General features: G+C 50.3%; 9 protein-coding genes across 9 annotated transcripts; 3 read left to right on the top strand and 6 right to left on the bottom strand.

Moving 5' to 3' along the window:
- Window positions 1-25: 25 nt before the first annotated feature.
- Window positions 26-1,813, bottom strand: mpkC (mitogen-activated protein kinase mpkC; the record flags this gene model as incomplete). Its single annotated transcript, XM_071045307.1, has 9 exons — window positions 26-221; window positions 298-481; window positions 571-649; window positions 713-1,069; window positions 1,191-1,290; window positions 1,344-1,387; window positions 1,447-1,576; window positions 1,642-1,689; window positions 1,758-1,813. 9 exons carry the CDS (start codon window positions 1,811-1,813, stop codon window positions 26-28), a joined length of 1,194 nt encoding a protein of 397 aa, XP_070900196.1.
- BJX68DRAFT_275030 (putative DEAD box helicase involved in nonsense mediated decay) lies at window positions 1,590-5,826 on the bottom strand (the record flags this gene model as incomplete). Its single annotated transcript, XM_071047757.1, has 6 exons — window positions 1,590-2,711; window positions 2,769-2,862; window positions 2,941-4,854; window positions 4,891-4,964; window positions 5,022-5,380; window positions 5,440-5,826. The coding sequence occupies 6 exons, from the start codon at window positions 5,824-5,826 to the stop codon at window positions 2,243-2,245; spliced, it is 3,297 nt and encodes a 1,098-aa protein (XP_070900195.1). The 3' UTR covers window positions 1,590-2,242.
- Window positions 5,827-6,449: 623 nt separating this feature from the next.
- Window positions 6,450-9,053, top strand: BJX68DRAFT_61260 (WD40 repeat domain-containing protein). Its single transcript, XM_071049496.1, has 3 exons — window positions 6,450-6,778; window positions 6,847-8,518; window positions 8,584-9,053. Exons 1-3 carry the CDS (start codon window positions 6,736-6,738, stop codon window positions 8,810-8,812), a joined length of 1,944 nt encoding a protein of 647 aa, XP_070900194.1. The 5' UTR covers window positions 6,450-6,735; the 3' UTR covers window positions 8,813-9,053.
- An 18-nt stretch (window positions 9,054-9,071) lies between these two features.
- Window positions 9,072-10,415, bottom strand: BJX68DRAFT_234970 (uncharacterized protein). The gene has a single exon (XM_071039820.1). It carries the CDS (start codon window positions 10,229-10,231, stop codon window positions 9,212-9,214), a length of 1,020 nt encoding a protein of 339 aa, XP_070900193.1. The 5' UTR covers window positions 10,232-10,415; the 3' UTR covers window positions 9,072-9,211.
- Window positions 10,416-10,530: 115 nt separating this feature from the next.
- BJX68DRAFT_61222 (PRP38 family protein) lies at window positions 10,531-11,777 on the top strand. The gene has a single exon (XM_071049495.1). The coding sequence runs from the start codon at window positions 10,583-10,585 to the stop codon at window positions 11,339-11,341; it is 759 nt and encodes a 252-aa protein (XP_070900192.1). The 5' UTR covers window positions 10,531-10,582; the 3' UTR covers window positions 11,342-11,777.
- A 1-nt stretch (window position 11,778) lies between these two features.
- Window positions 11,779-13,522, bottom strand: BJX68DRAFT_275028 (heme-dependent oxidative N-demethylase family protein; the record flags this gene model as incomplete). Its single annotated transcript, XM_071047756.1, has 3 exons — window positions 11,779-12,315; window positions 12,374-12,839; window positions 12,952-13,522. The coding sequence occupies 3 exons, from the start codon at window positions 13,520-13,522 to the stop codon at window positions 11,835-11,837; spliced, it is 1,518 nt and encodes a 505-aa protein (XP_070900191.1). The 3' UTR covers window positions 11,779-11,834.
- Window positions 13,523-14,442: 920 nt separating this feature from the next.
- Window positions 14,443-16,589, bottom strand: BJX68DRAFT_234963 (uncharacterized protein). Its single transcript, XM_071039819.1, has 4 exons — window positions 15,813-16,589; window positions 15,497-15,762; window positions 14,923-15,450; window positions 14,443-14,861 (listed from the first exon to the last, which is right to left on the bottom strand). Exons 1-4 carry the CDS (start codon window positions 15,931-15,933, stop codon window positions 14,844-14,846), a joined length of 933 nt encoding a protein of 310 aa, XP_070900190.1. The 5' UTR covers window positions 15,934-16,589; the 3' UTR covers window positions 14,443-14,843.
- A 2,430-nt stretch (window positions 16,590-19,019) lies between these two features.
- On the top strand, window positions 19,020-19,817 carry BJX68DRAFT_61211 (uncharacterized protein). Its single transcript, XM_071049494.1, has one exon. It carries the CDS (start codon window positions 19,106-19,108, stop codon window positions 19,514-19,516), a length of 411 nt encoding a protein of 136 aa, XP_070900189.1. The 5' UTR covers window positions 19,020-19,105; the 3' UTR covers window positions 19,517-19,817.
- Window positions 19,818-23,270: 3,453 nt separating this feature from the next.
- On the bottom strand, window positions 23,271-25,937 carry BJX68DRAFT_234956 (ankyrin repeat domain-containing protein). Its single transcript, XM_071039818.1, has 3 exons — window positions 25,853-25,937; window positions 24,173-25,791; window positions 23,271-24,123 (listed from the first exon to the last, which is right to left on the bottom strand). Exons 2-3 carry the CDS (start codon window positions 25,439-25,441, stop codon window positions 23,758-23,760), a joined length of 1,635 nt encoding a protein of 544 aa, XP_070900188.1. The 5' UTR covers window positions 25,442-25,791; window positions 25,853-25,937; the 3' UTR covers window positions 23,271-23,757.
- Between the last annotated feature and the right edge of the window lie 415 nt (window positions 25,938-26,352).

The following is a 26,352-nucleotide window of genomic DNA, read 5'->3' as shown; positions in this document are numbered from 1 at the left end:
TGTAATCAAAGGAACGGAAACTCAATTACACAGGCAACTGCCCGTCGGCGAAGAAATCCATTTGCGCAAACGTAGTCGGGTCTATGGTTGCTGGAAGCTCTTGGAGGTCGATGTCAGGGAATAGGTCGGTAGGGAGTTGGAACTGGGGCTGGGTCTGGTCGATGGGTTGGGTATCATTGGGGAGGGTTCCCATTTGGAAGAAATCGAGGACTTCGGAGTAGCTGGTGCTTTTGTTAGCATTTGCGTACTATGGAGTACAGCGTAAAAGGAGGTAAAGGTATAGGTAAAGTGACGTACATCATGATCTTCCACGTCTCTTTGGGAAGCTCGGCGTCATTGAAAGACCAGTCGAACTTTTCAGTTGCGACAGGCTCGTCCATAGGGTCGTGGTACGGTGCCATGTATGGGTGTTTCAAACCCTGTTCAGCGGAATAGCGTTGGTCTGGGTCAAAGACAAGGAGTTTTTCGAGAAGGTTGATGGCTGGGAGTATAGTCCGTCAGGTACGGGATTCTTCTCCAAGCTTTTGCAAAAACCCAAATTTGGTTTCGATAGGGTTTGATGGCGCATACCTTCGTCGTCAGCGGCCGGGAACACCTCCCTGAGTGGTTTTGGCTTGAACTTTTGAAGAGACTGCATCATCCGGCGAGTCTAAAAGTGTCTCGTTAGTTCAAAGAAGATCCTTAGCAGCGGGAACCTAACGGGGAACCATACATTCTTCGTTGTAATCCGTTCAATGACCTCATCTGGCGGATTCCCTAGAAGTTCCGTGATGAGATAGAACTGATTAATATGGTCCGTCCCTGGGAACAACGGCCGACCCAGCAACATCTCCGCGACAATGCAACCGACACTCCACATATCAACCTTCTTCCCATACCGCTGCCAGGTCAACATGATCTCCGGTGCGCGGTAGTACCTCGTTGACACATACCCGGTCATCTGAGGTTCCTGCAGCCGTGCAAGCCCGAAGTCACAGATCTTGAGATCGCAGTTCTCGTTGATGAGGATGTTGCCCGGTTTCAGGTCGCGGTGGATAACGCCTGCAGAGTGTATGTATTTTAATCCACGCTGTATTCTCAGAATCAAGACGCAAGACACACCAGAATTGCGTCAGCCAGCCAGCCTCATGGTCTCCAAAGGAGCGTGGGAGTAATTAGTGTGGGCTGTTTGTGGTGTCGAGTATGCTTACAAGGATTTGGTATGTGAAGTACTGGACGAATTTGCCTTCTAGGGGCTTTGCGCTGAGGAGCCGGTGCAGGTCTGTTCCAAGAAGTTCGGTGACGAGGTAGCTGGACTTGCGTTAGTTGTTTCCCTCTTTCTAACGGAGTGCAGGTTTTCATACACGTCTTCCAGCGGAGAGATAAAAATGTCGCTCATGTTGATCAACTAGTGTGAACCAAGCTGTCAGCGTTTTCTACCACGCCGGTGTTATGAGGGGTCCGCACGTTATCGTGTCGCAGATGCTTCAGGAGCTTCACTTCTCGGTACGTTCGCTTCGCAATGGCCGTGCTGTCGAAGGGCTTCATCATCTTCTTAACGGCAACCGCTTGCTCGGAGATCAAGTCATAGGCGGAACTGGAAGCACAATGCTCATTAGTGCCATTCTACCCCGCCTATAGAGAAACTGGAGGAACACATACCATACGATGCCTGCGGTACCGAGACCGACGGGTTGTAAGTTCGCATACCTGCGTTCTCGTCAACAAAAGCTCCAGCGTTTATGGCTTGTTAGGCGTTGTGCTGCAGCGAGGAATACCTGCTAGTGGTCTCGAAGGTGGTGCCCAGAATCTCAGACCGGATAAATTCCGCCATGGTTGTGTTATGGTGAGGAGAAGATGGAGATGAGAGAGGGGCAGTCAAGAGAACTCCAAATCCGACTTAAGTTCTCCCACAACGGTCTACCGGGAAATGTGTCTGTGGGGTACACCGTGTGGGCTCGGTGGGAAAACGTTCCCTGGAAGAAAGAAACGAGCTTGCGCGAGGAGAAAGAAGATGAGGGGGAGAAATAAAGTAGACCCCAGGGCCAGTGTTTGTTCTAGTATCTCGTAGAATAGACTAGCAATTGAGCGATTCTATTGGCGGAACGTACTGCCAGACAGGCCAAAATTCCAGCTGTGGATCACGCTGTGGATAACAGGGATATTTTAGGGACAATGGCCAGATGCACAATGATATCATCGGCGGAAACAGGGAACAACATGTGTTGAAGAATCAAAAAATCACCCGACTCAACAAGTCTCTCTACCAGTAATCGAGAAGACTTTTCTGGGGCTGGATCGCGTCCTGTTTATCATTTCCTGTTCCTCCTTCGTTCTTTGCGACAGAATTGGTTTGCCTAGTGGCACCATCCGTGTGATTGTCACCATCGAGAAGCAAGCAGATGTTCGGATCCATCGGCTGATTTCGCTGTGCTTGCAACGCTGCCTTTTGGTCGAGAACCTCATCATGCTCCTTTGAGCCCCCATTCGCGTACGCTTGGTAATTCTTGATCGCCGCTCGCCGCTCATTTTTGCGCCTATCTTCGGGCTCGGCCACAACCCACCTAGCCCCCGCTCCTTCGGCCTGCTGCTGAGCAAGGGATTCCAGATGCCGACTTTCTTCGCAGTTGCAAGTACATGTGTGACGGTCTTTGCAAGGGATCTTGCATATGTGTTTGCAGGCCATTCGACGGTTGCAAATCTGAGTGCACTCAACCTGGTCGTGCGAGAAGCTGCAAAGTCTCCCATTAGAGACGAATTCTCTCGAAATGTCGACCAAGAGCACTTACCTATGGCAGCGTACAGGACAGGTGTGCCCGCACTCAAGTCTCTCCCCACACGCACCTTCGCAGCCACCATTCACCTTCTTCCAATCGGCTGGGTCTAGACCGCTGCATGTTAGCGTGCCAATTTAGCTTGGGCTGACTGCGACTAAGCAGCTACTAAGCGAGGACAACTGACCTTTGATGCCTGTCTTGTTCTTGTGCTTTACGCATGTCAAGGTTAGACTCTGGCCGACTCGTGGAGGTGCACTCATGTTTCCCAATATCCACAACACTTGACCCCAGAGGCCATTGCTCTCTGCAAGCAGTTCAGCATTGCCGAACATGTAAAAACCTCTCCGGGCACGAGAGAGGGCGACGCAGACTCGGTTGGCGATGGATAAGAACCCGATTCCTTTATGGCCGTTCCTGACAAGTGAAAGAATCACGACTTCATTTTCTTCGCCTTGGTATGAATCAACAGTGACCACTTTCACATAGTGTCCTTGAATATAAGAGTGAGTTTTCATGAGCTTCAATATCCTTTTCCTCTGTCCATTGTAAAAGGTGAGTATCGTGATGTCTTTGACGGGGACGTTATTGAGAGCGAGATAGACGAAGAAGCCCACAACCATCTCGGCTTCTTTCTCATTGTACTTTGATGCCATGTCATCGGCACTTTCAGGCCAGTCATGAGTGAGAAAGAATGCTCGAGTATCCCCCATTCCTGGTACATTCTCGCGATTCTTGACCGACTGGTGATCTCGCAATTCCCCGTAGATAGGAGTCAGCAATTCCCGGATCTCGGGCGCCATGCGCCTTTGGCGCTGAAGAGTGACGAACTTCATTCCATTCCTGACGAAACGCTCAAACATCGAGACATCCAAGAAAAATGGATCGCCCTCAAGGTCCTTTACGGTGCAATGTCCACGGAGCTGTTGGTGATCCCCCACTAGGATTAGTTGCTGGAGCGAATCCAAACATGCTGCAGCTATAGGGGCCTCGATAGCCTCTGCGGCTTCTTCAATCAGAACGATCCTTGGTTTCACACTAGCCACGAGGGCGCGATACTTGCTCAGACCTGTTGTTGTCATTCCGATAACTTTGGCGTTTTGCAGAATGAGATTGTCCCTTTCCCAAGCGCCGATCTGCAGAGACTTGCAGTTTTCTGAGTATTGTGCTAGAAGCTGACGGAATTCATTCAAGACCTTCTCTTTCAACTGGCTTCGGAGCTCGTTGTAGACCCAACCACGATCTCTTTCCGGAATCTTCCACATATCGTGATATTCGAGATACTCCCAGCTTGCGGCCTCGACATCTGGCGAGACGAATCTCCCACAATAGCCCTCTCGAATGTTTGTGTATGAACCTTTGAGAGCCTCGTATTCATCGTCGTCATTAAAGCCCATTTCTGCTTCCAGCTCCTTCAACTGCTCATACTCGAGATCCACCTCATCCTCTGCGAACCCAAAATTTTCCATGGCGTAGTTAACTTCAAAGGGAGCGACTTGGTCTCCGAGCCAAGTGGCAAGAGGATCAATATCCTGCGAGTCTTCTCCGGCAGTAACCCAGCGGCTTGCTCCCTTCTCAAGAGACTCGCATTGCCTTGCGGTCAAGAGCCTATACTTGTGGAACACAGATGCTGGAAGAGGTGCATGGGAATTTGCTGCGTTGAAGGGTTGCAACGTCTGCAATATACCATTGATCAGGGCCTTGCTTGCTTTGTGGGCGCTCCCGGCAGTGCTACCGGGTATGTTGGGCATTGACTCTTCACGTCGGATAGAATATAGCGTGCGCTTCTTGATCTCGACATCACTGCTCCTAGCACCCAAGCGAACATACTTTCTCTCATATCGAGAAATGTGTGTCAAAATCTGGTCAAGGGCGTGATTCGTTTGAGATGCCACGACTATTGGTGGGTCGCCAGATTCCATGTTCGAAAGGAGTATCTTCAGCGCAACAACAGAGACGTAAGTTTTTCCCGTGCCAGGAGGGCCCTGGATAATGGCAAGCTGTTTTGTAAGCATTTGCTCCAAGGCTGCCCATTGTGTAGTATCAAGATCTCCGATTGGGGTTTGAGGCCAGGCCTTCAGGATGTCGACCTTTTTCTGCTCTTTTGAATCGTCTATGATAGAGTCTATCTCAATACTCGACTTGTTGATCACGTATTCGGGGACTTTAACATCCTTGTCTAGAAAGCATATCTGGTCTGCGAGAGGAAAACTATTATCCATTAGTCTCAAATCCTGCAGGAGAATGACGACGATATCAGCCACTAACCTTTCGCGGCTCATCTTCTGAAGAGCCGTCATCGTATGCCTCGCCGACTCGTAGTACCCCTCCTTGGATTGCACCATGATCCATTCCAATTGAGGATCGAAGTCTGCATCCGCCGGATCTGCGAAGAATATGTCGACTTCTGGAGGCTGCATCTTCACACCCTCCGACGGCCTAGCAGCAATGATTGCAATGACACACCTAGTCTGGAAAGCATCCTCTGCAGGAGATAGCGCAACTATCGAGCCACTGACAAGACGCTTTGAGTATTCCCACGCAATGTTTCTTCCCGCTCTGTTGGTCGAAAATTGAATTCGAAAACCTAGGCCTCGTCGAGCGAACGTCAACCCTGTCACGTAGACCTGGTCGACAGTTAGCTGCTATCTGGTAATTGAGGGGTACAAGGTGGGTGGGTTCGCACCTTTTCGTAGATACAGGTGTTCTTGTCATCTCCCATGTCGGGATCACATCTGAAAGTCGCAACGGCATCCCGCAATGGAGCAACGGCGTCTTCTCGAATAAGATCGTAATGAGCTTTGAGGTATACCTCTTTAGATTCCCAAGGGCCATCAATCTTGTTCGGCTCGAGGTCCACAAACTCGCCATCCTCTCCTCCAGAAATCTCGTCAGAGGATGGAATCTCCGGCTTGAAGATCCATGGCTGCGAGGTCCAAGTATCGGGGTCTTGAGCATGAGGCAGGTCAAAGTACTTGGCAATGTCCTTGTTGATCTTGACGGCAGAATGTGGCTTGATGGTCGCCTTCTTGAACTTTTCAGGAAGTGAATTGATTTCGTCCTCCCAAGCCATTGTGCTGCGAGAGATTGTAAAGAAGCCCAATCGCAGGGGAAATGAGACAAAAAAGAGCAAAACAGAAGAAAACACACTGCAATGCGGAATGACAGCTCGAGTTTTCTAGGCGAGAGCTGCAAACGAAACTGGGAGTGTTAAAAGCAAACAAGACTGGAGGAGGAAGCTGCCTATTAATGAGATTCCTGGTATTGTTGCCTTCACCTTGGAAAATCTTAGGGCCACTCTTCTATCATAAATCTTTTTATTCTCCTGGATAATTGTCTCAATCGTCGCCAATGGATTGCTCCTGCTGATTTTCGCCTGTCAACATCTTGCCTGCCATCGAGTGACGGTGTTTAAGACATGGTGTTTCAAACATATGCAGGCTGCCCATCTTTCGCAGTGCCCAAATTGTTTATTCACTTCGAAAAGACGAACTTGGCCTGACTTCAATCCTCTTGCCAATTGGTGTTCATTGATATACCAGTCACCTATACTTCGACACGATAAGGTGGATAAAATGGATTAAGGGTTATGAAGAGACTAGCCTGCTTTGGGAAGTTAATGCCCCAGGCAACAGTGGGCTGGAAACGTGACTGACGTCGGGGAAATGGGATGCGATGGCCAGCCATACTTCCAGCGCGAGAACTATTTTCTGAGTCACTCCTTTAAAGTTCTGCTCGCCGCAGAATCATTCACATCTCCTTGCCTTCGAAAAATCAGTATTCATACGCGCGGCGACTAATCCGAAGCTCTGGCGGCCATGAGACTCTGATATCGATACCACTTTCTTTCTGGGGCCGCCGACGAAAACTAGGTCGTCCAAAGCAAAGACAAACTTAGCGAAAAGATTTGCGATACTTTTCTCCTCTCGAAAAACTTGTCCACGGCCGTTAACGGACCTCAAGACCCCGACCCCGCGACACAATGGCATCAATCGTGGAAGATGACGACGATCGAGATCTCGCAGGTTAAACTCCCCTCCGCGAAGACATCTCGCAACCGCAGGCCAAAACTGACATGTCTGAACTACTTTAGGGTCGCCGGATGGAAGCTCCGACAACGAAATGGACGATACACTCAGGGACGCGGACGAAGGTGGGGGAGACAACGAGCCGGACATGGACGCGGACGGCGACGCAGACGACCAGGATCCAGACAGCCCCTCGAATGCTAGCCATGCATCAGAGGGCGCCGGTATAGCTACACAATCGAATCAAGGGACCAAGTTCAGTCCCCCAGCTCCGAACAACGCCACATCAGATCTAGTCTCCGTTTTCCACCCGAGCGTGCGAGCAGAGTGTCTCACGGCCTCCACATACGATATAGTCCCGACAACGGCTGCTCCTCACAGTACATCGATAAACGCTATAACAGCCACGGCTGATATGAGATGGGTGTTTAGCGGAGGATCGGATGGATATGTGCGGAAGTTCAACTGGGTGGATTCGATGAACAGCAAGCTGATGTTGACCGTGGCGCAACGGCACCCGTTCGTGGACAGCGTTATAAAGGCAGGTGTGCTGATGACATATTGGGAGAACATGGACGGCTCCGCTTTATCACCGGTGTACTCGCTGGCCACCCAAAGCGAGGGTCTCTGGCTGTTGTCCGGCTTGGAGTCGGGTAGTATCCGGCTGCAGTCTATCCGGCATGAAGAAGGGAAGGAGATTGCTCTCCTACAGCAACATACCTCAGCCGTATCCGTTCTGAACTTGACATCCGATGAAAAGTCATTATTATCCGGAAGTTGGGATAAACGGATTTTCGATTGGGACCTCAACACAGGGCAGACTCGGCGTGTTTTCGGCTCGAGCGCTGGACAAATATCAGCGATTGAGCTGCGTCCGGAGTCTAGTCTCCCAATCCCTAGGGATACCTCCGAGTTCCAACAACCCAACGGAACCTACTCTTCAAATAATCAAGCCAGCGTAAACAACAGCTTCGACTACATGGACACATCAAATGACCAGGGCGACAATGGTGCTTTAAACCCGCAGGCGGGGTCACCAACAGACTCGCTCTTTGGCGGAGCCGACTCTCTATTCGGCGATGCAGATGGCACGGGAGGCGATGGTCTGGGCCCGTCCACTAATGCGTTCGGCATAGACGAGGATGATGAGTTTGGCAAAGCCCTCGCCAACGGCGTTCTTCCCGACGCGGACGCACCGGGAGAGCCAGACGGGGACCCCATGATCCAGCAAAACGGCATCTTCGACCACACTTTCTCCTCCCAAGATGCTGGCGGTATTGGGATGGGTACTCCCTTCGCTAGCCAGCCAGTAGACTCTCAACCAGGGGACATGTCCAATCACCTGTCCCAGCCACTAACCAACGGCCTTCCTCACGCTGAAGAATTAGAACCACCCCCTCAAGAACCAGATCAATCACAAGCCACGCCATTCGAGGCAACAAACGTTACCGACAACACCTTCCTCGCCGCCTCAATAGACGGCACAATCCGAGTCTGGGACCGACGGCAACCATCCGCCATCGCCCGCATCACTCCCCATAACTCGCCGCCCTGGTGCATGAATGCATGCTGGTCCCCAGACGGGAACTACATCTACGCAGGGCGCCGAAACGGCACAGTCGAAGAATACAGTCTGCACAAGGGACTACGAGATCCCGAGCGAACCTTTAAATTCCCGCAAGGAAGCGGGCCCGTCACCGCACTCAAAGCAATGCCTAACGGGCGACATCTCGTTTGGTAAGCCCATCCGCCACCCCCTCTCAGCTACCTCCTCAAGTAAACAATAACTAATCCTTTCACAGCGCATCCCACGACATCCTTCGTCTCTACGATCTGAAACACGAACAAGCCACCCGCCACTCCACGGTTCCCTTCCTCATCATCCCTGGCCACCGCACGGGGACAGTCTCACAACTATACATAGATCAGGCGTGTCGATATCTCATCTCCACGAGCGGTAATAGAGGCTGGGAGGGCAGCACGACAGAAGTCCTGCTAGGATACGAGATTGGCGTCCCTTCTCCTCGGTAGCGAGGAACAATTTTTATGAATCTCTTGAAATGTAAGGGGATGGAATATAGGTATTTGTATCATACATGTTCTACTACTGTTGGTGCTATTCTTAATGGGCGTTGGTTCTTGGTTTTTTTTGCCTCACTCTTCTTGCTATGAGGGCCACAGCCTTCGAATAGTGTCACGATGTTAGGATTTAGGATAGGTGGCTGCCTGATATAGAGAGATGGGGTTGGTTTGATAGCTAATCTAAGATGGCTTTGCAGAATCACATGAAGTTCATTTCCTGTTTCGTATTCGGTGCTACCGATTCGTATATATAGTACTGCACCCATAATCATGCCCAAACGCTGAATGCTAACGCTACCAAAATAGCCTATATATAAAGCAGTACATACTCAAAACACATGGTACATTTCAAAGATCATCATCATAATCATGAACATTATCCAGATCAAGCCCATCACAAACCTCGTACTGTTGCGCTCGCCAGGAACCGAACAGTGGGTTGTGCTCCCACTTCACCTGACCATCGTTGTCACGTTCGAAGAACACATAACCTGGATCTCCTGATTGTACGCCCCAGGGGCCCGTGACTATGCGCCCAAATCCATCGAGAGCTACATTAGGGATATGTCCGCGCGCCTCGATGTTGCCGTTCTCGATACTGTTGACTGTTATGAGGTATACGGGCGGGAGGTCCGTGTCTCGCTCAGCACGCAGAGGCACGGGTATCCATGCTTTGTTGTTATATGACTCGACTCTATTCTTGTCGTGTCGAAGAGGTAGCGGTCGCGACGTGAACATGGAGTCCAGCTTTGTGGAGTCGAGTAAGAGACCAGGCGTCTGGAGAAAAAGAACGCCGTCATATTGCATAAACTGGATTTGGCCTATACGCAGCAGCTTCGTATCTGTGATAGTGTACCCCGCCGATGTCGCAGCCTTCATGTCAATCGGTAAGAGCCAGATACCGTATTTGAGGCTTGCGGCGCGAAGGAGTGAGAGCGCTGTTGAGACGGGCTGAGAGACCGTCATGGTGTCCCATTCTCGTGGGTACATGAACAGGCGGTCTTGGATGGCTGTGCCGTTTGTGGAGAGTTGTTTGAAGAAGAGGATTGCGGAGCAGATGTTGGAGGGGTCAGGTTCGGAGAGGAGTTGTAGGTATGCATAGTTGCCAGTACTCTCTGCGGGCTTTCTCATTTGCAGCTCTTCTATGTCTTCTTGCTGCGCGTCCAAGTCTAGATCTGATAGAGGATCTTGGGTGCTTCGTGTGTATAAATGTGCCTTTGGCTGGTCTGGCGGTCGAATCGCATGTTGGATATTTCGTACGGACTGCTGCTGTAGTGCATAGCCTGACAGGAAAAGTAAAGATGTGAATATGACAAATATCCCCGTAGACACAATGACTGAGACCGTGGAATGTGTCAACAGCACCATGGCTAAGTCTAGTGTTGTACCGGCATGTGTAGCGGGGGTGGAATTTCTGCTCTTGTAGGTTCAAACTCTCGACACGCGTGAAGCAAGTACAAAGATAAGAGTCGCAGCACCCTTTAGCTTTAAGCACAGGAAGGAAACAGGAATTATCGTGCGTTTCAAGTCATCTATAGCAAGGCAATAGACGTCAGTGCTGATTGTTGATGCGGAGTGGTTGTCGGTGCGACTATCGATAAGCAAAGTCTTGGCATTAAGCCAAGTAACGTGACATCGATTTTCTTAGAGCTCTCCAAGCCTCTTCAACCTCCTCAGCCCGTTACACCCTCTTTAATTCTAGGCAGCAAATTCGTTACCATGGCCTCCCATCGCGCCGATGCCAGCAAGCTTCTCGATGACCGGGGCTACACCGGCCCCCTGGTCCGCGGCCTCAATCCCGCAATGCTCTTCGAAAAAGCCGTTCGCGACCGAATTACCGAATCCTACTACTGGAAAGAGCAGTGTTTCGGTCTAAACGCCGCAACCCTGTGCGATCGCGCGGTTGAGCTATCATTCCTTGGCGGTACCTATGGAGTTTCCGAGAAGGCTTCTCCGTTCCTTTGCCTTGCGTTCAAGCTCCTGCAACTCAATCCGGACCGAGAAATCATCTTGGAGTACCTGAATTTCAGCGATCCCGAACTCGAAGCCGACGAAGCCGATCAAGATACATCACCGGAGGAACGTGCGCAGAGCAGCGTCGTCAAACATCGTGGAGACTTTAAGTATCTACGCGCTTTAGCGGCGTTCTACGTGCGTTTGACGTGGGAGCCCGTCGAGGTGTACAAGACTCTGGAACCACTGTTGCTCGATTATCGGAAGTTGAAAAGACGGGTCCGCGACTCGTTTGTACTCACGTACATGGATCAATTTGTTGATGATCTATTGACGAAGGATCGTGTGTGCGGTACGAGTCTGTGGAAACTGCCGTCGCGGCAGCAATTGGAGGATCTCGATTTACTAGATGAGCGTGAGAGCCCCCTTGCGGATGAGTTGGAGGAGATGGATAAAAGTGACGATGAAAATGGGCATTCGAGCGATGCCCGCTCTGATCGCTCTGATCGCTCTGCTGATGACTGAACGCACTGCCTCTCGCCATCATCCAACACACTTGACTCCGCTCTCGCCCGCATCAAAGTGACAAACTACTGGACTCCGGCATCTGCTCGGTATCAGCTCGAGGTTGCTCTGGAAACTCCATCTAGTATATACCATGGGTGTCTCACGATCAACATGACTACTTCCTAGCAAAGCAACCCATCTACGGTTCAAAGATGCGATGAGGTACTGGAACAGGAGCTTCTACTCCCATAGATATAAGTCCAGCGCCCTTTTTTGGTTCGATACGCTCTTTGAAAGAGACGTTTATGAGCAACCCTCGCCAAATACCAGGATTATCCGCGCCGGTATAAGGAAGAATCGGTCACTCCTCGCGACGTACAGGGAAAAGTCCATTGTCACTCTATATAACGGACAATCCTCAAATGCTATAACACTAAATACTCAACCACCCAAATGCATACAGTATCTTATTCTGTACAAGCCGTTCCCCGGTCATGAAGGGGCTTTCGCACTAGAATCCTTGCTGCCGATGCCACTTCTCCTGCCAATTCTTGAACCACGGACTATCATCTAATGTACTCACCTCCCAGTCTCTGGGGACAGCGCCACTCTCTTCCTGTTCCCGTATCCACTCCTCGAACTGGGGAAGAAGGACGTGTTCTACATGCCATGTCGCCTTGTACTTAATCAAGTTTTCTTTTCCCTCGGTCATTATCTTCTTTAGAAGCGCGGGAACACAGGGCTCGTCTCTGAACTCCGTCACAGGCGTGAAGAGTGCTTTGAAGTTGAAGACAACGGCAGCGGAAAGCGGGAGGCGACGGAGGGTCTGCCAGTCGACTCTCAGGAAGCAGTCTTCTAACTTCAGATCGGGGTCCTGGAACGTCCGGAGCTTCTCGTGTGGGTCTCCTGCAGGCATGTACAGAGGCTTGCCGATTTCGAGGCCCCAAGAACCTCGTTGAATTGGCTTGTCGCTTGGCATCTTCGTGAAGAAACTATGCAGGAGCACTGTTAGTGGACTTGCATCTTTGCACATTTGCAAGATCAACATACCGATCCATAGAGAACTGCATCTTTTCCTTGTAATCCGGAATAGGATCGTGGATTCGATGCAGTTGCAGCCCAATCTTGGTGCCGACATTCCACCCCATAGAAGAGCAAATCACACCGGCGCGCAGGAAGTAATTCCCCGTCTTATCGTCACGCAACATGATACCAAAGTCCTCTGGTACATTGTCCATGAGGATTTCGAGCGGCGGCTTCGCCCTGATATCCTGCTCCGTCCCGAGGATGCCATTCTTCAAGATGCGATTGTCAATCAGTGTGAAGTACTGCGGATACCGCGCGCACAGGAACTGCAGAACCATCTCCATGAGCTCCTTACACGCCAACTCCGATCCCGGAAGAGCACCAAGGACCGAGCTTCCATGCTCCGCAAACAGCGCCTTGCGCTGCGCAATCCGCTCCTTGTACGTGTTTTCAAGCTCAAGCCACCAATCAGGCTCCAACTTGGTCAGGGCTACAATTCCGTGCAACACTCAATCAGCCTACGTTTCTCCCCGCGACAATCGATAAATTGCAAAACCAAAAGACAGGAAAACGTCACACCACGAACGAGGAAGTATACATACACATAGTCTGATGATACGTCCAGCGAAACGGCCGATACGGTCTAGGCAACGCCCTCTTGATATCAAACCCCGGATAGGGCGCAGGCAACGGTACGCCACTGAGCGCCGCATAGTCCGGGAAATCGCCTAGGGCTTTGAGATCGGCGACCGAGAACCCAGTCGGAGTATATCGCTCCTCGTTATCACCACCCTGGCACGCGGTCGTGTAGTCCACGGTCATCGGCAGGATCTTGCGTCGAACATCCTCCTCCCCGATCTCGCTCTTGTGCGACACTCCGAGTGTGGCGAGCACATGACGGCGCTGCGGGGGGAGGACGTCGACGGGGTTTGTGGGAGATGACGACGGTTTTTGCGGTACGGCGGCGGCGGCGGCTTGCTTGCTTGATGGGGAGATTGAGCGCGGTGGAGTTTTGCTGGTTGATGTTCGGCGCGTTGGGCGCAGTCGGGCTATATGGTTGACGAGGGGTTTCCCTTGCGTGCTGGTGACGGCGAGGATGCAGAGGCCTGCTGCGAGGGCGACGAGGGCGAGCCCTGCCCACCACGGTTTATCGTGGATACTTAGCATGTCCATCTCGAAGAGTTCTCCGCCATGTAATAGTAATGAAAGAAAACGAGAATTAACTCCTCAGCCTGCCTTTAGATCATCAGAAAGGGTTGAACGTCTTAACTATCCATCTTATGTACCCCCAGGCAGACGAGTAGAAGAAAGCGCGCGATAATTAAGCCCAGAAAAAGCAAGATTCGCATCCCCGCAACTCGCATCAATCCCCCTCTTCCTCTTCAATGTCTTATCTATCCATCTACGTTACCTTAGTCGCTATCTCACTATCTCCCCAGGCCAAACCCGGAACCACTCACATCACCCCTCAAACCGGCAGGTAACAGGCACAACAACGCGTGCTGCGCGCGGGCAAAGATGAAAGGTTATCCATCATCACCGCCCTCGAATCCATTATCGTCATCCAGTAGCGATATGCCCGCATATATTCCGGCCCTCCGGGGCGCCCCCGGACTGGGTTGACAGAAGCGGAAAAGGAATGAGGGGGATTTCTCGCGGCGAATCAATCTTTGAGAGAGGCCAGCTGGAGGACTCGGGACTTTGAGGCTGGAAGATGGAACTTGGGCTGGTTGGCTTGGATGGGATGTACAGTACATTTCCTAGATGGGTAAAAATGTCCCGGATCCATGATGGATGGCGGTGTTGCTTATCTGTACCGCTTCCACTGCCACCACCACCGCTCAACCAGAGTGCTTTTTACCTCAGGGCCGAGGTTCATCTATTAGTGTTGTTTGCCTGGAGGAGTCAAGGCAGGAAATGCTGGATATTGTGTAAGAATAATGCTTTCGATGATTAATTGGGTTTGACCTGGGTGAGCCCTATGGATGTTAGCAGGGGTATCCTGGATGCCAGATGGGAGGGCTTATCAGGCCAAGCCAAGGTTGATAAGTATTGTGCTTGCCGCGAACTATCAGGGGAGATTATGTCTTAGATTTAGGAGTTAACAGGTAACATTCTCATGTGGTGCTCTCTATGTACAATTTCAATAGATTATTCGAGTGAGTCGAGGACGCCGCCTGTTGTGGGCTCGCGGCTTGAGAAACCGTGGTGTCCTGGTGGACCGACCGGTTGATGGGCGCTTCATAAAGCTATTTCAATGCTCCAGCTGCCGATTGTGATGAGGAATTGCTCCAGTATGCTGATAATAAATAGTCAGACACGCCGAGGGGAGAAGCCCGTTGCTTTCCCCTCATAGATTATAAGAAACAGGTTCATGTGACAAATGGGTATCATAACACCGCTGTTTCGCCGTGAAAACAGAAATCCAGTAGGAATAAGGAATATCGGGACGTAAATTCAAAATAAGCTCGTAAGGATTGATGCTTGTCGACGTTTAGTCGGGGTTGGTAAGCTAATGCAAGGTTAGTCACGTACAGCGTAAACCAAAAAGAAAGCCCTTGATGTTGACTTACCCGTAGGACCGGCCGGGAATAATCTGCGTTATCTTGAAGAGACACGTCGCTGGGTCGGCGGCCATTTGGATATAGCACCGCGCCGGTGTTCAGGCGATTATCTGTAAAAGTGGGCATGCGCTGAGGCGTATGTGACGACCCGTTTGACAAGGTGTGGCTGTGATTGTCGCCAAACATCCCCTTTGCGCCTGCATAGCTCATCTGGGAGCCTTTGCTCTGCCGGCCGTCTATCGTCCCGCTTTGACTGCCGTCTGGACTATCAGAGCGCTGGCGGCGCTTTGCGAGGAAAAATATGATGGCAGCCACTATCAAGGCGATGCCACCCACAACACCGACTACTATTCCTGCGATAGTACCCCCACTGATGCCCGAGCCACCGTCATCGTTATCTGACCCATTGGCTGAATCTGCAGCGGCTGTTGAATCTGAGCCTCCAATAGTTATCGTCGTGACTTGGCCATCGTGTGTCTCGATTGAGGTCGAGTGGCTTGTAGTCGTAGTGCTCGAGTCGGACGTTGTAGACGATGTCTTGGAAAGTCAGCAAAAGTAGTAGATGAAAAGTCTAAGTACTAACCGAGCTACGTGTAGTTGAGCTTGACGGCGCAGTTGCAGTTCCCGACGGGTTACCGAGCTGAATATAGCCGTATAACTCATCCGCCGCATTGCCGCAGGTATCTGCCGGATATCCAGGGCATTCATCATCACACTCGGATGTGTCGACATTTGTTGCGTCGTTGGGAGCGATATCTGAGCACCAGCAGTTCTTATCAAGCAGAATACCGAATGCGCTTCCACTGCAATGCTCTTGGCAATTTCCTTCCGATTGGTATATGGAAAAGTCTATGACGCTAGGTTAGGGCGAGTAGATGATGGCGAGCGCGCCGACTTACTCGAGGAGCTAGAAGACCCGGTGCTGACTGTGGAGCAGTATGTGATCGAGCTGTCCACCTTCATCCAGAGCGCCGCCCATGCAAGCAGAGCTAGCAAGGGGAGTGAGTAGTGATGATTCATGACTGCTGCCCTCGTTGTATGCCTCCGATCACCCCTGCAGCGTTTCAATGGCAGTCGCAAGTTATTTCAATCTGTCGTCTCCCCGTCGCGAGGATAGTCCCTAGTTCCTGCTCAAGCGATCGGTCGAGTCCGAGTAGAATAAACAAAAGGTTCGATGGTTTCGAAATCGATCAAGGTTCAAGTGTCATTTGCCGAGGTGTATTCGAAGGTACCGACACGGAGACTATTATGGTTTACGATATACCACCAGTGTCCCGCACTGAAAGACCCTTCGAGCGTCTATTGTTAGAGGCGGCTCCTTCGGCTTTGTTTCGACAAGAATAGTAAACTCACGAGATGGTCAAAGATTGCCCGTAGCGACAGTTCAAACAAAGCTTTTTAACTATAAAGCGGGCGTGTTATTCGACATTGGTGAAACGACCGATTCAAGGAAACACCAGGGATCAGGGGAGTCCCGGGATCATCTGTGTCAGGAGCAGCGAAGGGACAGTAAGAGCGCCAGACAGCTGTCGGATCGGTTGGAAAAGACTGGTGATAAGCGAGGGAATAGGTGGTATTGGCGACGAAACTGGAGGCGCTCTTCTGGAAGGTAGGGAGAGGAAATTCAGAAGACAGGAAAGACAGTCGTGAGACACCGGCAGAGAGACGAGGACAGGTTTGCGGGCACGGAAGCCCAAGACCAAGAGTCGTCGTCTTCTCTGCATACCTCGTCTGTACTAGTTCCGTACGATTCGACCCAGCGGGCCCGTCCCGTTGTCCCACCCAAAATAATACTAAACTTTCAATACTGGTGGTATTTGCAACTATTCAAACATTATGTCTTTGAATCTCCGCTGACAAATTATTCTTCTGATGCTGAACTGGGGACATCCCATTTATACATTGTTTCCGGATATACAGTATTCATCGTTTGATGCTATGAAAAGAGCAACACGCCATAATGAAGAAGCCAAGCGATGATCCCATCTCGCGTTATAGACGATTCAGTCAGCCACATGTCAACACCAACCTCGCTACTCAGCACCAGCGACTGCGACCGGAATGCTGCCAGTGTTAGCCACAAACCAATGCAGTCGTCGCCTGGACTCTGTATATTGGAGGAAGTTGCTTACATGTGAACACTAAACTAGGATCCAATCAGTCAGATTTAGACTTGACCGGAACAGAGAGCATCCGAGCTTCTTTGCTTGAAGCTCAATATCCCCAGCCAGGGACAAAGCCACAAACTGTTATCGCGAACATCATATCTGCGTCACAATTTTCAACTCCCGTCAAATCAGATCAAAGTAATAACAGGTACCGCGGCTTCAAAGCCACTCATTTCGGAACTTCTATTGATCCTCAGAGTCCCTTGGTATCACCCTCCGAAAAAGGAAGGGCAATGAAGAGCACGATTACACAAAAAAAAAAAACTAAAAAAACTCCAGGACCAAAGAGGGCTACGCAATCCAAAAAGTGTTTGAGATTAGGCGGATCGCGCAGATCGTAGCTCTCTGATTGGGCTATCAAGCTCCATTTCCTGGATCCCGTACTAACTCTCGTCACAGCGCATACCCCTGACAAAGTATTTTAAGAAGCCATCCTTGAGCATTCGCCACCGCACAGGACATCGGTTGCATCAAAACAGGACAGGTGGAGAGTGCAACAACTGCGAGACAAATGAATGGTCAGGACCTCTTATGAGGATGCGCATTCTGCGTTCATTTCAACTTCATATCTTAAATTTCGAGACGCTCTTCAATTCTCAACTAAGTGGCTGACCAGACCGGTGATTCTTCGCGTCCCATGGACGATGGTCCCATGGATACTACTCGAAAGACACAACGACTAGCGTCGTGTGCTGTTTACATTGACTCGCCGAGGCTTCCTGCTTCACCATGATCAACTACGCACCAGGGTCTTTGACTGCGGTTATCCCAGTCGATCGTTGTCAGTCCGTTGGCGATCTACTGGGCGGAGGTTTCGAGGACTGCGCGGCCTATAAAGACTAAAAACGTCGACCTTTGACAGACTTTCGTTCCGTATGCTGTGCGAGCATCTCAAACAAGGCAACATCCTGGCAGCTGGAGCGGCCTGCGCCCAACCCTACCGCCGAAACGTCACCACACCTTGACAAGGTATCGATATTCAGGGGCGGCAGAATAACTTTGTTTCTGACATCGCCAATCATCACCCCTCGATCTTTTGTTCAGGCACGGCTCTGTTGTTCTGGATCACCTTCCTGCGCTTGAACCAAATCGCTCGCCAGCGATTCCTGAACTCGGCAGTCCATGTCCTCCTATGAAGCCGGGTTAAAAGCGGTTGATAACTGTGACCCCGCCTTTCGTATCAGCCAAAATCAAGGTTTGAGTTCGCTTCAAATCGTTTGGACGAGACTGCTTTCTTTCTGGAAGATCTGTTGCCTGACAAAAGAAACTTCGATCAATCTCGAGATCCGCAACTAGTAGCCTGCCACGTAGGTACAAGAATCCTTCAAACTCGGGTCAAATATCCCATTATCCCTTGTTTACCTCTGAGAACACAAAGCACTAGCCACTCGTCTGCGTGGCTAGTGAACCGACAATACATCGCCCGCCCGCGTCGGTTTTCAAAATTTCAAGAACCCAAGCTCTTCGGACGTTCAGCGTCTCAACAATCAATACAATTAATGGATGGTCCCAGTTTTATCCCGGTTATTCCTTCTTGGCCATTTGCGCAGCAGTTATGTGGCTGAGAACTAGAGATCCAATATCTAGCCATGTCCAGGCCAGCCAATGCGATACTCTCAACTTTCTTCTTCATCCATGGGCATCAAAAGATGTTTGTATACGGCATCCGACCTCACTCGGTTCAAGGCCGTTGCTATCACATTCTTCCATGACTCGCCCTCGACATTCGGAATGCGCGCTAGATTGCAAAAATACGCATTGCACCCTTCCGAACGGAGATAACGGTCAGCTGCAGTGTCCACTGAGACAAGTCGCCCACGGGTCCCCAAGCCAAGTCTTGACAGTCCACTGAGAGAGGTCAATGAGAGACATGTCCTGATATCAGATGGTTTTAATCTGTTCGCTTTCCTTCTGATTCCTTCTGTCCGTCTACAACAAACCATTCTCTGTATCTACAAAGGACTTGAGAAGCTGGACTAGTACTCCGTATGTGTATCTAGTTGCCTCCACTGGACACTCAACGGATGACGAATCCAGATCCACAGACCGGAATCGAATGGATCAGTCAACCCACGGTCCTTTCCCGTCTGCACTGTCTCAAGCTTATTTTGAGTGATCATCTGTGTCTACGGCGATTCACCGGACTACGGAGTTTCGTCGCCGAGAAAATGGTTTGCTTGTGTCGGTCTATATACAGACAACCTAGTAGTATAGGTCGCTCTAGTATTCACCTCGAGTTGATCACTACTACTGAACGACGCCTAGTAATAGCTCTCTGTGTCCTCATTCTATCGGCAAATAAGATGCTGAAGTTCCCTCGGAGAACTCTAATCAAAGACAGTCGCGTCTCACCTACTACCATAGCAACGGCCCGACCAACCTCGCAGTCCACGCACCTCGCATCCAGCCCCATATCACCCCAACCAAAGAAATAGATGTTCGGCGAAAAGCGACCACCAAAACTCGGGCACACACGTGCACGGTTCACGAATCCTGAGACATTCCACGCAAGCCTTTTTGAACTTTCAGCTTAGCATTGGGAACGCCCCAACGCACTGAGAGTGTTCCCGGAGCACACATTCTTTTACTCAGCGACCCCATTTCTGATCGAATCCAACGCTTCCTGGGAAATAGTGGCGGGCTCAGGAATACATTGCAGCTGTCAAAGAATGGGGCGCAGCGAGAGTCCCGCTTTGTAGGCTTGTCTTAGCTACTAGTCTCGGCCTTAGTTCTGGGGTCGAGGAATGCTCCAGTACGTATGCGTGTCGTAAGGCTTTTTGACTCGAGGTTGCGTAGATTTTTCAGTTCGCGAGGCATGAGACGGTATAGCGAGCACTCAATATCCAGGTACGTGATACTGGTAGCGATTAGTAGTAGCATCTACTTCGCGTAATGCTCAGACTCGTCTCAACCTACTGGTCATGCTCTCCATCATAGGACCTGCGAGGATTCGTCTAGTTCCAGTTGCTTAAAGCTCTGGGTGAGACAGGACTTATCTAGATGCCTTCTGGAGAGGGCTACTACGAGTTATTTTTGGTCACTCCCTTCCGTCAGGAGGACAATCGACATTGGGTCTATAGATGGCACATTCGTTACCGTCTTCTACCGACATCAGCCTCGCGGCACGGTCTATCGGCTGCAATCCAGTAGGCCGATATGGTGGATCCATAATTCGGAAGACTATCAAGCGTATCTCATGCATTTGTCTATGAGAGTGCGAAGCGCCATAGTCAACTAAAGGAAGGGGCGACCCGTGAAGCACATCAGACATGGAAGGTGCGATGGTCGTTCCTTCCCCAAACAACTAATGTAATAACTTCAGGGAAAGTGCGACCAGTATACGCACCTTCCATGTATGGAAATATACGAACAGGAAAGGAGCGACCGGTGTAGCAATCGAATGGAGAAGGAACGAGGGTTGCTCTTTCCTTGAGCCATGCACATATGTACTTGATAATCAGGGAAAGAGCAACCCACGGAGAAATAGTATCTGGAAGGCGCGACTGTCCTTCCTTCCCCAACAACCAATCTGGGTAATCTCAGGAAGGAGCGACTGAGATACGCCCCTTCCCTGGCTGGTAAGGTATACAGATATGGAAAGAGCCATCCCGTATGTCATCAACTGCGGAAGGTACGAGGGGATCGGTTGCTCTTTCCTTGGATTATATTCATACTTTGGGAAGGTGCAACCCAGCCATCACCGTGCCTGCCTTTTTGAGACAGTTGACGAGTACAGAAGGTGCGATGGTGGGTTTTCCCTCTGGACGATGGTATATACCAAGGAAGGCGCGACCCAGATAGCAGTTAGGGCTGTGCGCGCACCTGCCCCAATTCGTGAAACACTCCATACTAGCTGTGTGGCGAACCGTACGAACCCATACCCGCTGATAGGTAGTAGTCCTGAGAGAAAATAGCTATCATATCCTCCAAAGCTCCATCCATGTAGCAGCGTTCAGTTCGTACACCATGCCTCCAGCTCCGCCATTCGCAGCCCTACTACTACTCGAAGCATTGGGTAGTTCGGCCCCCGATAGCCCCAGGACATCTCTACCGGCTGTATCTCCCTAACTCCTGGGGACCGAAAACGCAACGTATCTCATCCATCCATCTCAGTCGCACCCCCTTGTCCCCGGACAGGGTCTTTTCCATTCTCGGTGCATTGTTTTTCTCATTTTATTCTTTTTATTTTTCCTTCTGATCTTTCCCCAGACCACGATCGCGGTGCGCACTGCTATTGATACCAGTATAAGTACAGTCCCAGCGACGCAGGTAATAGCGCACGTGCTGGAGCCGTCGCCGCTGCTGGTGAAAGTGTATTCATCACGGCGGGACAGGGATTGTACTATACGTATATCTGCGTTAGAGGTAACCCGGGAGAAGGCATAGTTTTGGTTGTGAAGGAAGAAGTTGTTGTAGCGGTAGCAGGTCTGATATTCCATCCGGACACAGGCTGCGAGAACAGTTTGTATCTACTACCCGGGTGCCCTGTGGCAATGGGAATATCGGTATTAGCTTCGTCTGCATAAGTGATCCCTGTTGAGGACTTGGGGCGTGAGATGCAAGCGATCTCGAGGGTTCCGAGTGTGTTTGAGGTGATGGTTGCGGTGTATTCACCAGTAGTTTGACCAAACAATCAAAAATTGACTCTGGCAGGCACCATACTGCATGGTGTGACCCCTGCCTGCAAGCTTGCTCGCTTGCTGGCTCCTGAAAAGTAACTTACGAAGAACAAAACGCCGTCGGCGTTCTCAATCCTCCCTTGATCATCTTAATCACGAATGTCAAATTCTCCGGACAGAGGAAGTTGCCGGCGAGAGAGCCGTGTTCCACATCTCGTGCAAGTTCTCCGTGGGTGAGGTATACACTTTTCGGCGGGTTGCATGGTGCGTTTGGATGGGATCCGCGAGTTCGGCTTGAACCCCATGTGTGTTGCGACTCCATTTGTGTGGTGTAGACTGATGTACTGCGTTGAGCAAACTTCGGGGAATGTCCACGATGTTGTGACTGGAAGAAAGGAGGTAGATGTGGGTGTGTTTGTGCTTGTGCGGTTGGGGAATGATCATGACCTTGGTGATTTAGCTGCGGGAGGCATTGGGAGATTTTGAGGAAGTATGATTGGGTGGGTGAATTTGTGGTCTCCGTATTAAATCTTGTTGCAGAGTGCTCAACCTTGCTAACCGCTAATTCAGATGGTATCTGATGTCTAATATACGTAGCGAAAATGCCATGACTCGTTAGAGGCGAAGGCCTTACTAGAACGAGCTGATTGGGCGAGATATGGCGCGGAGAAGAAGGCTTGTATCCGCGTTGAGGCTCAATATGCAGTCTGTATACATAGACTCCGAGTCTTGGACTCCTTTGCCTTTCGCCAAAAGCTTTAGTCCAGAGCACTTAGGTACATGTACCATATATTTTATGGTTTTTCATAAGCCAAGTACATACGACCACAGGGTGTGGAGAACAGGGCTTCCCGTCCGCTCAGCCGTACTTAAGCCACACGCCGGTAGGTTAGTAGTATGGTGGGTGACCACATGCGAATCCCTACTGTTGTATGTTTTTTTCTTTTTGTATCTTTTGAGTGTAGTATAGAAATGGCTCGGAGATATGGTATTGGATGTCTGGAAATACTGTAGTTTAGTTAGCAGTCAGGGTTGAGCTTCGAATATATACAGTGTATTATACATACATACCTTGGTTTGGCTTCTAAAAGCCAGACACGCCAGGCTCAGTTTTGACCAAAGATTATATAACACTTCACAGGGTTAAGCTGGTTTCTCTATTATCACTTAATTGTACGAGTAACAGGATATCAGGGGGCTGAGAAGACCATAGTATCTGCCATCCAGTAGATAGGCAGGTTATGGTCAGGCACTACGGATTCAGATCGCAGGCGATTGGACCTACACCGGCACAGTACAAAGCGATTGATTCCCTCGGCCTGATGTTGACAATACAGCTACCCTAGCTCAAATTCTAGCACGGGGTTAATTCCACCACCCATGCTCAAGCTCAGAAGGCAGGACAGGGACCTACAGCGTAACGGACTAGGCTTCCAACCCTCTAACCCGGTCTACCACGTTGAAGCATAATCAACGTGTCAGTAGTACACAATCATTGTAAATCGTTACATTCACCATACATGCCAACTATATACCTCTAGCAAGTCTACCTTATATCTCGTGCCGGCATGGATCAAACAGCACTGGGACGCGTCCCAGAATAAATCTACGTCTTGCAGGGCACGGAAACGAGCTGGTAAACTTGAGCCTGCGACTTCAACTTTGGAAAATGCTGTCTCGCCGGGCTGGTAGAATTGGGCGTCGAATGCAACCAACCCGCCCTAGCAACTGCGGACGGGGACAGCATCCTTGCTAGTAAGGATATCCTTCCGGCTCTGCCCACTGTCGGAATCTGAGAACATGGGAAAGAATGGGAGGCCCATGCTGTAGCCCTCTAGATCGCGCGTGGCGTAGGTGTTGTAGAACTTGAAGGGGTTGATAAAGTCTACGGCGCTGGCGGCGCGGTATCGTGGTTTATGGTCGTTCTTGGGATCTTGGTTCGTGGAGAATAAGAGTTGCAAGGCATCGAGAGGATCAAAGGCCATGTCGTCGAGGAATAGAACTCATCTAAGACCTACGCACTGCTCCTGTACGCAGCTCTAGCTCTCTTCTCCTGCTCATGGTCCGTCTTTTGCTGACTTTTGGATCTCCATCGATGCTAGAAAGCGCTCAACTATGCGCTCCCGATCCGGAATATTTGGCTCCTCCCAGGATCCACGTTGAATATAGTACTCGACTTCCTTGGCAAGTGTCTTAGCATCCACTTCCATAACATCCATGAGCTCCGTGAACCATGCAAGCCGTCGCTCGTACCATGCTTGCCTCTGAGACTCGGCTTCTCCAGAAGCTTCTGACCTATTGTACTGATGCTCCAACCATATAATGTATCCAGCCATATATTTGGTTATAGGTGTGGGACTTGGCATGTGACCCCCGTAGCAGATTCTATAGGTGTCGTTCTTATAGTCGACGTTGTATGGCGGCTGTCCCTGTCAGAAGTGCGCACAGCCCCTAATAAATAGTAGCACTTACCATGTCAGAGGCTTCATGACTACCAGATCTCTGTTTCCGTTTCTCGTACTCCTTGTACTTCTTATCCCGTTTCTCGTACTCCTCCTTGTACTTGTCTCGTAACATGACCATCCACTCAGACAGCAAGCACGCCATGGGCTTCGAAGCTGCGAGGAGCATTTCTTTCTCAAGCTCCGCGATAAACTCTCTTTCTTCGTCCATAATCTCGTCGATACCGTCCTCGGCCATTGATTTGCGTGAATGAGAATCCGAGCCTGGGATCCTCGACCCTTTGCAACAGCATACATGAGTTATGTCAATCTTCTCGAAATGTGGCTTGCGTAAGAATCCAAGCAGGACTCTTTTCGAGTCATCAAGACCTTTCAGCTCCTCCACAATGGAAAGAAATTCCATACCCCATATAAAGCTCGGTTGGCGGGGTATGATGTAGTTTCTGGAAGCAATATCGAATGCAGCAGGAAGGAAACATCCTCCAGGGGAACACGGACATCGGCAATCGTCTGATGAACAGACATCGAGACCCCCGCTTAGGCATATCCTTATGGAGTCGAGCGCATCCCAGACCTTATGGCCCATATATGATAGTCGTTGACTCAATTTGAAGAGGACAGTATGACCTTGTTGATCAACATGATTAAGATCAGTTCCGTAATCAAGCAGGAATCGGGTCAGTTGTGCGTTCAGTTTGGGCGCCAAAGAATAAATGGCGGTTCGACCTTTACTGTTGGGTAGATTAAATGATCTGAAGCCATGTTGAACAAGGACCTCGGCGTCATCGTGGTCCGTAACGTAATGTAGAAGGTTATTATCCTGGACTCCAAGGTGGTAATCGTCAAACAGGGTGTTGCAATCTGCTGGTAGACTGACAAGGTTGGCCATAACTCTGCTCCACGCATCATCTCGCCCTCTAGTGCGACTTATGAGTTGCATCCAGGCGCAGTAAACAAAGTAGTCAAAGTCGTCCTGCGGGTAATGTGTTTGGATAGTGGCAAGGGCATGAATTATCAGCTGCCAATGACCACGGACAGCGGCATATGCGATAAAACTCCTCTCCCATTTCGAGTCTCTAAGGAAAGGATTGGCTCCCTTAGTCAATAGTAGCTGTACGGTGCTGATGTTTCCAGTTGCAGAAGCGTACATCAGTGGCGTACTACCCTGCTTGTCCGTGACGTCCATGTGGTGGCCAGCTTGAACCAGGCAATTCAACGGCATCCGGATTACCGACTGCCAAGTGCAGGGGTGTCTGGCCCAGAAAATTCTTCTGTACATGCAGCCCTGAGCGGGAAAGAAACGAGGCTACCGCGTCTCTGTCGTTCTGGAGCACCATGTCATGTAGAGGTGTCGATCCAGCAAATCCTGTGATTTAATATCAACAGGATTAGACAACTGGATTGGGGCCTTACTCACCTGGGCAGGCTTTGGTAAGTATGGCAAGATATTCAATAAAAAAAGGATCTGGCGTTCCCTCCTCACAGATCCAGCTGGGAGAACATGTCGACGGCCACTCTTCGTATACAGGTGAATCACTGCAGCTCAGGTCAAAGCCGCATCCAAGGATTTTTTCAAGCAGATAAATATGCCAGCCTTCACCAATCCATCTCGCACAGCGAACTAAGAATCTAGAGAGCAGAGAAGCTGGCATTAGCTTAGATTAAGAGTAGTCATGGCTAGAGCACATACTTTTGGTCCCATTTTTCAAGACTCATACCTAGTTCGCAGACTATTCGCAGACCAGTGACCTCAGAAGCTCAAATTGACTCTCTTGGCACTGACCAACAGCTGGCCCATTGGACAGGAGTTCCTGCTGCGGTATCAGATAATCTGGTCCCCATACCAAATGAGGCTGTGTCTTTACCTGAACATAATTGCGGCCACCTGGGTTTATATGATGCTTCAACGTGCCATCACATTTTGCGAGCTCTCGAAATCTCACCTGTGCTTCTGGAAGAGATATGTAGCCTTGTTTGAAAAGCCAGAGGGTCTCGAAACCGAGGGATGTATATCTGACCACCCCTGTACGCTGAGAGCTGGTCTGAGAGAAGACATGCCAGCTTGATGCGAAGTGCGGGCATGGTGGGAAAGCTGTAGCCGCCGGGGATGGCGTCCTGCCAGCCTCACCCTTGCCAACAACTTGAACACTGCCCCATAAGTCGCCCTGTAGACGCCCTGTACAGGAATTG

This window comes from Aspergillus pseudodeflectus, assembly GCF_044049435.1.
Source record: "Aspergillus pseudodeflectus strain CBS 756.74 chromosome Unknown BJX68scaffold_16, whole genome shotgun sequence".
Classification (NCBI taxonomy): domain Eukaryota; kingdom Fungi; phylum Ascomycota; class Eurotiomycetes; order Eurotiales; family Aspergillaceae; genus Aspergillus; species Aspergillus pseudodeflectus.
This window is presented reverse-complemented; position numbering and strand designations above follow the sequence as displayed.

Bases quoted from the DNA above. Each gene is read 5' to 3' on its own strand.
- BJX68DRAFT_61260 (XM_071049496.1), top strand. From the start codon at position 6,736: ATGGCATCAATCGTGGAAGATGACGACGATCGAGATCTCGCAG. The intron at 6,779-6,846 runs GTTAAACTCCCC...GAACTACTTTAG, and splicing joins CGACGATCGAGATCTCGCAG to GGTCGCCGGATGGAAGCTCC. The intron at 8,519-8,583 runs GTAAGCCCATCC...ATCCTTTCACAG, and splicing joins AACGGGCGACATCTCGTTTG to CGCATCCCACGACATCCTTC.
- BJX68DRAFT_234970 (XM_071039820.1), bottom strand. From the start codon at position 10,231: ATGGTGCTGTTGACACATTCCACGGTCTCAGTCATTGTGTCTACGGGG.
- BJX68DRAFT_61222 (XM_071049495.1), top strand. From the start codon at position 10,583: ATGGCCTCCCATCGCGCCGATGCCAGCAAGCTTCTCGATGACCGGGGC.
- BJX68DRAFT_234963 (XM_071039819.1), bottom strand. From the start codon at position 15,933: ATGAATCATCACTACTCACTCCCCTTGCTAGCTCTGCTTGCATGGGCG. The intron at 15,763-15,812 runs GTAAGTCGGCGC...CTAGCGTCATAG, and splicing joins CGGGTCTTCTAGCTCCTCGA to ACTTTTCCATATACCAATCG. The intron at 15,451-15,496 runs GTTAGTACTTAG...TGACTTTCCAAG, and splicing joins GCTCAACTACACGTAGCTCG to ACATCGTCTACAACGTCCGA.
- BJX68DRAFT_61211 (XM_071049494.1), top strand. From the start codon at position 19,106: ATGACGAATCCAGATCCACAGACCGGAATCGAATGGATCAGTCAACCC.
- BJX68DRAFT_234956 (XM_071039818.1), bottom strand. From the start codon at position 25,441: ATGTACAGAAGAATTTTCTGGGCCAGACACCCCTGCACTTGGCAGTCG. The intron at 24,124-24,172 runs GTAAGTGCTACT...TGACAGGGACAG, and splicing joins GTCATGAAGCCTCTGACATG to CCGCCATACAACGTCGACTA.